The 9,510-nt window shown below is 58.2% G+C and overlaps 1 protein-coding gene across 1 annotated transcript in view; it reads left to right on the top strand.

Moving 5' to 3' along the window:
- The first annotated feature begins 3,150 nt into the window (after positions 1-3,150).
- Positions 3,151-9,510, top strand: part of TSPAN32 (tetraspanin 32) — a 15,408-nt gene continuing 9,048 nt past the window's right edge. The window contains exons 1-3 of the mRNA XM_007949335.1: positions 3,151-3,216; positions 5,380-5,494; positions 7,202-7,299. Of these exons, the coding sequence (XP_007947526.1) occupies positions 3,151-3,216; positions 5,380-5,494; positions 7,202-7,299 (279 nt within the window). The remainder of the gene's footprint in view (positions 3,217-5,379; positions 5,495-7,201; positions 7,300-9,510) is intronic.

Genomic DNA, 9,510 nt, shown 5'->3' with positions numbered 1-9,510 from the left:
AGTAACCCCATTGGGTTTCCAAGGTTATAAATTTTTCCGGAAGTAGATTGCCTCATCTTCCTCCCACAGAGAAGCTGGTGGGTTTGAACCACTGAACTTCTGGTTGTTAGGGTGTTGTTAGGTGGTTAGCAGTCAAATATCTTACCCATCATACCACCAACACCCCTTTAATGACCCTATAAAATCCAAAAACCAAACTCACTGCTGTTGGGTTGACTCATAGAGACCCCCATTGGGTTTCTGAGGCTGTAAATCTTTATGGAAGTAGATTGCCCCATCTTCCTTCCATGGAGCAGCTGCTGGATTTGAACCGCTGACCTTCTGGTTAGCAGTCAAATGCCTTAGGCACTGTACCTCCAGAGCTCCTTTAGTGACACTATTAAAAATAAATAAATAAATAAAAACCCACTGCCATCGAGTTAATGCCAACTCATAGCAACCACCATTGGGTTTCTAAGGTGGTAAATCTTTACTGAAGTAGATTGTCCAGTCTTCCTTCTGTGGAGTGATGGGTGGGTTTGAACTGCCAGCCTTCTGGTTGGCTGTCAAATGCCTTAGGTGCTGCACTACCAGAGCTCCTGTGTGACTCCATAGGACAAAGTAAACTGCGCTAAAGGGTTTCTGAGACTGAAATCTTTGTGGAAGCAGACTGCCACATCTTTCTCCTGCAGAGTGGCTGGTGGTGCCAAGCACTAACCTGGTTAGCAGCTGAGCCCTTAACCACCGTGTTACCAGGGGTACATATGTGCTACAAGGAGCCCTTGGTGGTGCAGTGGTTAGAAGTGGTAGGCTGCTAACTGAAAGGACAGCTGTTGGAACCCATCAGCCAGCCACGCAGTGGGAGAAAGACGAGGCAGTTGGCTTCTACAAAGACTGACAGCCTTGGAGACCCTGTGGTGCAGTTCCACTCTGTCCTCTATGGGCGCTGTGGGTCAGAATGGACTCCACAGCAGTGGGTGTGGTTTGGGCTTTTAGTATCTCACACACACACACACACACACACAGGGGAGAGAGATTATTTTAAGGATTGGCTCATGGGATCCTGGGGACCAGCAAGGCAGCACCATAGGCCTGGAGGATGGCTGGGAATTTCAGCAGATGTCTGTCCTAAAGTCTGGGGGCAGAATCCTTCTCCTTGGAAATCTCTCTTGTGTTTGCTCTTCAACTGACTGCACAAAGCCTTCAACTGACTGCACAAGGCCCACGCTCATCACGGCAGGTGCCTCCTTTACGTAAGGCCCAATGCTTGCGAATGCTCATCCATGTACGCACCTTCCCAGCAACACTGAGACCAGCATTTTATCAAACTGTCAGGCACTGCTGCTCGGCCAAGCGAACACATAACATTAAACTTCCCGGCAGCCAAGGCCAGCTGGAGGGGCCCTAACTCCCAGGACAGAGTCTGTATGTGTGAGGGGTCAGCCTGGCCCAGCCCCTTGGTGCAGGACGGGATGGGGGTGCTCCCTTAGGGCCCCTCCTTGCTCTTCAGCCAGCGCTGCCCCCCAGAGAGTATGGACAGGCACCCCAGGCTGGGTCCGGGCAGCACCTGGGCCCCAAGATCCACTTCCTCTTGCAAAGCCGGAAACTGGGGCTCAGTGAAGAGGAGTAGGGGAGGCGTGGTCACCTGGGCAAATGAGGGCAGCACCCAGCACACGCCAGCCAGGGCCCCTGCTGTGGCTGGGGGACAGAGCGGCACGATCAGAGGCCTGGTCCTGGAGGGACCACCCCGGTCAGTCTGCATGGCTGGACCTGGGGCCCTCCGTCCCCACCTGTGAATGGTTCTGGCCGGTCTTTTAGTGATACTGTGAAGATGTGGCTGTCAGTACAGCTGGCCTGGCGCACAGCAGTGCTCGGCCGGGCAGGTAAACCTCAAACCTGGCCCACTCTGAAGCCACAGGAGGGTCACCACACCTGGCCTGAGGCACCCAGGGAGCTGGGAGGGCAGCAGCACCCATGCCCCCCAGCCCTGTAGAGTGTGCGTTGCAGAAATGGTGAGGTTTTCCTCCCTCCTGTCACGGAAGGGTGACTCCAGGTGACCATGACCCACACTGCTCTCAGGAGGAGACAAGCTAAGCAGCACAGATCCAGCTGCCCACTACACCCCGCGCTACCTCAGGGCCCCTGCAGAACCAAGCAGGGCTCCCCACAACCGGGATCGAGCGAGGTGGCAGGCCACTGGGGCAGAGGGAGTGGGAGTGGGGCCGGACAAGATGTCGCCAGCAGTCCCCACTCAAACAGCTGGAGGAAACTCCTCCAACCACCTGTCACCAGCCGCCTTCCCAACATCACTGGTGGCCACAGGCTGTTTCTGCCTGCTTCTAGAAGACAGGGGGTTACCACACCCCACGGCATCTGGGGCCTCCTCCCCACTGTCCAGGAGCACCCCCATAAAGAGACATGGAGGGGGAGGGATGGAGTGCCCAGGGGCCCTGAACAGACACCCACCCTCCCCTGACCCACCTGCCACCTCAGGGACCATGAGCGAGGTGGGACCCCAGCCAGACATGTCCCACACAGGCCCCCCGCCCAGAGCCTGAGACCACAGACCCTGCCCTTTCCCCCCAGGGTTTGACTCATTTAATTACAGATCCTTCTAGCAAACCTCCCTGGAGGCCTGGTGAGGGTGAGGCCAGCTTCCCGGGACCTCAGCCAGCACTGTCCCCTTTGCCCACCCATCGGAGGCTACGAGGTTGGAAATAGGGCCAATGTCCTACAAACGGGGCCATCACCGAATTTCAGATGGTGCCTGGTGGATGCTGCTTCAGCCATGCAGCCTGATTAGACGCTGCCTCCCCAAATCCTCCAAGGACCACAGTCTGGACTTGCACACTACCATGACGGGGAGCTCACCCCTCCCCAGGCTCCGCTCCTATCCACCCCCGCCACATGCTGTCCTCTATGGCCACCCCAAGGCCAAGGCCCAGCCCTCCCCGGGAAAGACCTCTCATATCAGCAGTGCCTGGTGTCCTGAGCCAGGCCTGGGGGCAGCCTATGGCTCCATCCTCGGGGTTGACAGACAGACAGATAGGCAGGTGCAGGAGCAGCCTTTGGGCTGCTGTGGCCTAAGGCCCCACCCAGCTGGAAACCGCAGGGTGGAGAGGAAGGGAGGGGAGAGGAGGAGAGGGAGCAGAGGGGAGGGAGGACAGCGGCATGGGGCCTCGGAGCCGAGTCAAGGTCGCCAAATGCCAGATGCTGGTCACCGGGCTCTTTGTCTTGGTAACAGGGGTCGGGCGGGAGGCTGACGGCACCAGGACAGGCTGTGGCTGGAGGGGAGGGCAGGCCCACGTTGGCAGGGCTTCAGCTTTGTGTCCGTACTCACCCCCACGGACACTCACACACACACGGACACTCACATGTACACTCACCCACACGGACACTCACACACACACGCACATAGACTCACCCACACAGACACTCACACACATACACAGTCATCCACACTCACATGTACACTCACCCACACAGACACACACACACACATGGTCATCCACATTCACATGTACACTCATGCACACCCATACACCCTCAACACTCACATACACATGCTCATATGTACACACAACACACACACACACTCATACATATATGCTCACACGCTTACACAGCCATACACACACAATAATACACACCCACATATATACTCACACACACACATACACTTAAACACACGTAATTCATATACACTCACACACCGCAGCCCTATTGAACACATGCAGCCCCTGTGGACGTGTCTATGTGCCCTGGTGGGGGCTGTGGGCTTCCTGGCACCGACTGGCTGCCCCTTCTGCCCTGGAGTGTGCTCACAGAGACGGGAAGGGGGCCAGGAACGGGGCAGGTGGCAGGGGCTGCGTGGGGCCGACTTCCCACTCTACAGACTGGGTGCTCACAGTGAGTGTGCGTGTGATGCCTGTGTGTGCAAGTGTGTGGTGTCTGTGTGTGTGTGTGACTGTGTGGAGTCCATGTGGGGGCATATGTGGTGTTTCTGTCTGTGTGTGTGTTTGTGTGTGGAGCTTGTGTGTAGGAGGGTATATTGTGGGGGGGGTGTTTGTGTGTGTGTGGTGTCTGTGTTTGCATGTGTTGTGTCATTGTGTCTGTGAGTGAACGTGTGGTGTCTGTGTGTCAGTGTGTGAATGTCAGTGTGTGTGTGTGTGTGGTGTCTGTGAGTGTGTGAATGTATCAGTGTCTGTGTGTTTGCATGTGTTGTGTCAGTGTGTCTATGAGTGTATGAGTTTGTGGTGTCTGTATGTGAATGTCTGTGTGTGTGTGATGTGTTGATGTGTCTGTGAGTGTATGAGTGTGTGGTGTATGTGTGTATGTGGTGTGTATGTGGTACCTAAGTGTCTGTGTGTGTGTTGTGTTACTGTGTCTGTGACTGTGTGGTGTCTGTGTGTGTTGCTGTCTGTGTGTGTGTTGTGTCAGTGTGTCTGAGTATATGAGTGTGTGGTTCTCTGTGTCTCTGTGTGGTGTCTGTATGTGTGTCTGTGTGTGTGTGTGTTTTGTCAGTGTGTCTGTGAGTGTGTGAGTGTGTGGTGTCTGTGTGTGTTGGTGTCTGTGTGTTGCTGTGTGTGTGTGTGTGTGTGTTGGGTCAGTATGTCTGTGAGTGTGTGGGTGTGTCTGTGTGTACATTATGTTGGTGTGTCTGTGAGTGTATGAGTGTGTGGTGTCTGTGTGTGTTGGTGTCTGTGTGTTGATGCCTGTGTGTGTGTGTGTGTTGGGTCAGTATGTGAGTGTGTGGGTGTGTCTGTGTGTACATTATGTTGGTGTGTCTGTGAGTGTATGAGTGTGTGGGTATGTCTGTGTATACATTATGTTGGTGTGTCTGTGAGTGTATGAGTGTGTGGTGTTTGTGTGTGTTGCTGTCTGTGTGTGTGTGTGTGTGTTGGGTCAGTATGTCTGTGAGTATATAAAAGTGTGGTGTCTCTGTGTGAGTGTATGTGTGTCTGTGTCTGTGTGTTGTGTCAGTGTGTCTGTGAGTGTGTGAGTGAGTGATGTCTGAGTGTGTTGGTGCCTGTGTGTTATGTTGGTGTGTCTGTGAGTGTATGAGTGTATTGTGTGTCTGTGTGGTGTCTCTGTGTGTCTGTGTGTGTGTTATGTTGGTGTGTCTGTGAGTGTATCTGTGAGTGTGTGAGTGTATGGTGTCTCTGTGTCTGTGTGTGTATTGTGTTGGTGTGTCCGTGGGTGTAGGAGTGTATGGCAGCACACCCACGGACATGTCCCTCTGTGGACCACCCTGCAGGAAACTTGCGACCCCTCAGTTGAGCCTGTCTTGGGAGAGCGGGCAGCTGGAGGGAGCCTGCCTGCTGGGGCCTCAACCTTCCCGTTTGTCCAGAGGCTGCGTCTGTCTGCCTGTCCCCTCTGAGTCTGCCTCCTTGCCCCTAGCTGCTGGGCCTGTCTGTGGCCACCATGGCTGTTATCACCCGCTTCGGGGCCCCCTTTACTGTCATTAGCCATGTGTCCTTGGAGAGGAACCCCTACGAGCCTGTGCACCGCTGGGGTAAGCAAGGTCCTGGGGCTGGGGGCTGGCAGTGGGAGGGTCGGGAGGACAGCTAACAGAGTGGGAGTCTTCATGAGGCCCCTGGCTGGTCCTGGCTGCCCAGCCCCCAGCGGGCTTCTGACAGGGGAACCCCTCCCCCCCAACAGTGCACCCGCACAAGCCGACCCACCTCTGCCAGCCCCTCGCTCTAACCTGGGGGGAGGCCCGGCTGGAGAGTCGTGTCGCTGCTAACTCCGTCACCCTAGACAGCCACGCTCCTGGGCAGGCAGCAGAGAGGGCGTCAGGGGTGCAGGGCCCTTCTGGGGTCCCAGCTGCAGGGCTGGGGATGGCCAGCCTCACCCTCAGGCAGGGCCGGGCCACCTGGAAGCAGGCGCCAGGACAGTGACTTGCAGAGACCGAAGGCATTGGCTGGAGTATCCAAGTGTCCTGCGGGGTGGAACATACGGGAGGTCTGGAGCTTCTTGCCTGACGCATGTAAGCGGGGAGTTCCAGGTCAAACCCGATGCTGGACCTGAGCCACCAGAGAGTCACAGCCCTCAGCCAACTCCCAAACTTGAGCCAGTTTGCAGACCCCCAGCCCCTGGAACGAGGGGGACCCCGTTCCCTTGAGGAGGGACCCCTACACTGCCAAACATTCACGCAGACCTGTGGAATGGGCTCAGAGTGTCACTGCTGTCACACACTCCACAGAACTGTGTGAGCACTTCCACGAGGAACAGATACAGTGTGTCAGGCGTACACAGTGTATCAGATAATACACCATATCAGTTGTACACCGTACACCAGGTGTATGCGATGTATCGGGGCGCAGAGGAGGAGGAAAACCCCGCCTGCTGGAGGGGTCGCTCGCTTACAGAGACTATGCCTAAGAAGGGCTCCCTCATAAGGGCATGTTGGAGTGGGACCTGTGGGTTCCAGGGAAGGAGCAGGTCATGAAAAGGAATGTTCCAGACACAGGGAGCAACCCTGCAAGTCCCCTGGCTGAGACCATGGTTTCTGGAGTTAAGGGATCCAGGGAGACAGCACCGAGGAGAGAGAGGTGGCCAAAGTCAGGGCCGGGCAGGATTCTGAGCAGAGCTTGGGGCACAGCCTGCCTCTTGGGGGACCCCTCTAGCTGCTGTGTGGAGCCGCACAGTAGAAGCCGTCCCTCAAGTTTCTGGGTGATTCTAATGTACAGCCGGGGTGGAGAAGTGGGGACACAGATGGGCAGGGCACAGTGAGCTCCCTAACCGTTGGTGCAGAGACCAGCACCTGGGGCACTGAGGCCCATGGGGTTGGGGCCTTAGGCCTCCTGCCCCGTGGGGCCCTACTTCCTTCCTCAATCCCAGGGGTCATCAGCCTCCCTAAAGTAGGAAGCCCTGGGACTGGAGAGATTATAACCCCTGCATGGGCCCCTGAACTAGATCGTGGAGGAGTGGAAGTGTGGTTTCAGAGATAGCGGTCTGGGAGGCAGGAGGCAGAGGGTGCAGCAGGGGCCTCCCAGGCTGGCGAGGACTTGCCCTTCCTCTGCCTTCCCCCAGGTCTCTTAGCATTCAGAAGACAGACCATGGGCTGGGAGCCACATCCCGTCTGGCGGCCAGCCACAGCCCACTCAGAGCCTCCCCAGAACTCTGGGACAGCCCTGCGGCCCCGGGTCCAACACTGGACCCAGGCTCCAAGCATTCACGCGCCCACCTGGCTGTGCCCTGAGCCTTCTCTCTTCTGCAGCCTTCTCTGTAGGAGTCAGCCTGGCGGGGCTCTTGACCCTGGGGGCCATACTCTGCGTTGCAGCCACCGTGAGGGAAGCCGTGGGCCTGATGGCAGGGGTAAGTGACCCCGTGCTCCCCAGACACCCTGGGGCCCCTGGCACTAGGAAGGCTGTGAGCCCAGGGAACCTGTCCCCTGTGTCCAGAGGGAAACGGAGCCCTCTTCACCAGGTGCCACCTCCCCATCATGCCACAGTGCCCACAGAGGACAGAGTGGGCCCACCCGGCCCAAGAGCAGCTGCTGGTGGCCCTGGGAGGGCCTGGCTCCCGTCCCTGTTACACAGGTGGCTCTGGGTGTGACGCTCTGATGCGGTCACTTCCCGCTGACAGCAGGGACAGCCCCCAGCTCACCTAGGTCACTCTTACGGCTCAGAGTGGCCTTGCCCAGCTCACCTGAACCCCCCACCTTCCTTCTCAGCTGTTGGAGGGGCCCCCATGTCCCACAGGCTCCTCAACCCTACAACCCTACAGCTGGGGTTCCCCTGGGTCCCCTAAAACTTGCTCCTCCACATGGGTCCCCATCTTAGAAAACAGCTCCCCACCCCATGCCCACCCAGCCAGACCCGAAGGTCATCCCAGACTCCTGCCAGTCCTGCCAAGGCCTGTCTGTCTGTCAGTCGGCCTGGCCCTGCTCAGCTCAAGCCCTGCCTTTCCCTGAGAACCAAGGCCTCGGCCCCCCCCAGGAAGCTGCCCTGAGGCTTTCTCGGTCGGGCCCCCTCTGCTCAGGGTCAAGCATAGCCTCCTGGTGTCACTGCACGTCCTACAGCCTCCTCGCTTATCCCCTTCCCCCTGCAGACCCCCACTCGGCGCACCCTGTGCACCCCTCCCCCATCCCAGGAGTGATTCTAGGGGCCACAGACCCTTGGGGGCTGTGCTGGGGGGTTGTACATCTTCTGAGGGACAGGGACTTGGTCCTCGCCTGAACCTGCCCCCTGTGCCAGCCAGCCAGGCAGGCCCCGGGGGAGCAAAGCAGAGCGTGGCAGTGCCAACCCTCGCCAGCTTCCCCTTCTGGGAGACACGTGAGTGTGGGCAGGGGCAGTGCTGGTGATCATGGGTACGAACCCACAGCGCTGACGAGTGGGTGAGGCAGGGAAGGAAGGCCACAGGGCCTGCAGAGGACCCTGGGCCCAAACTGGCAGAGGAAGGGAAGACACGGGGAGGGGCCTGGGTGAGCGGAAGGCAGTGGGCAGGCCCGGCCAGCCAGATCTGCTGCGGCGGCCTGCACAGCCACAATGTCTGGCCACCAGGGGGCGCCCCGAGCACAAGTGGTGGGAACATGGCGTCTAAGAGCAAGGGCCCCTGTTTGCAGATTGCAGGCCCTGTCTCCCCAGCGCCTCATCTCCTCAGACCAGTCACCAGAGTCTCTGAGCCCCCTCGACCCCAGCACCCAGTCTGCACCTGTTCTGTGGGTGGAGGCCCAGGGCGCCCAACTCAGGGGCTGTAAGAATGGCGTGGGGGTGTCCCACAGCTGGGCAGCTGCAGCAGCCTGACCCCTGCGGCAAGGTGGCCCCCAGGACACTCCAGTCCAGTCGGCCGCCCCTGGCACAGCCCACTGGAACCCGGCCCCTCACCCCCAGCCTGGACAGTAACCCCATGTAGCTACAGTGGGTGTCAGGAGGCCTTGCCTGGTTGGTCTGTGGGGCTGCATGCATGTGCACATGTGTGTGTGCATGTGTGTGTGCATGTGTGTGCATGTGTGTGCCTTTGTCTGTTTGTCTCTATCTGTGCCTGTCACTGGACGGGTGTCCCTGTTTGCGTGTTGTACCTGGCATAAGTGTGTCTGTGTGTGAGCACGTGTGTGTCTGTGCACACGTGAGCACATATGAAGGGGTGTGAACAGAGGCTGTGGGGGAAGGGAAAGCTTTCCCCCACGTGACAAGGCTGCCCCCCTTGCCCTTTCCTGCCCACCCACCTCTCCCCAGCAGGCCTCTCGCACAGGAAATGAAAGGGCTGGCAGGGCCCAGAGGAAACCCGTCACATTACTTCTGGGTTTATTTATTTATTTATTTGCATCAAGAAGGATAAGCAAGTAAGCCGCCAGCAGGGCCCAGCCCCACGGCAGCCTCTTCCCCTATACAGCAGACCCTCCACCTCCAGACCCTCCCTGCAGGGCCAGGGTGAGGGATCGAGGAAAGGAACGGGGTGGGGGGCAGAGGGGAAGCTTCTCCCCGAGGAATGAGGTGGTTCTGGTGCCAACCCCGGGGCTGGTTGGGGGCCACCAGCCTGCGAGGCAGTGTTGAGTGATGACTTCCAGACGGGAGACAGTGCTGC

The sequence above is a fragment of the Orycteropus afer genome, unplaced genomic scaffold, assembly GCF_000298275.1.
Source record: "Orycteropus afer afer isolate SDZICR_OR568_19922 unplaced genomic scaffold, OryAfe1.0 scaffold00244, whole genome shotgun sequence".
NCBI classification, from domain to species: domain Eukaryota; kingdom Metazoa; phylum Chordata; class Mammalia; order Tubulidentata; family Orycteropodidae; genus Orycteropus; species Orycteropus afer.
The sequence above is the reverse complement of the archived record's forward strand: the minus strand, read 5'-3'. Positions and strand labels throughout refer to the sequence as shown.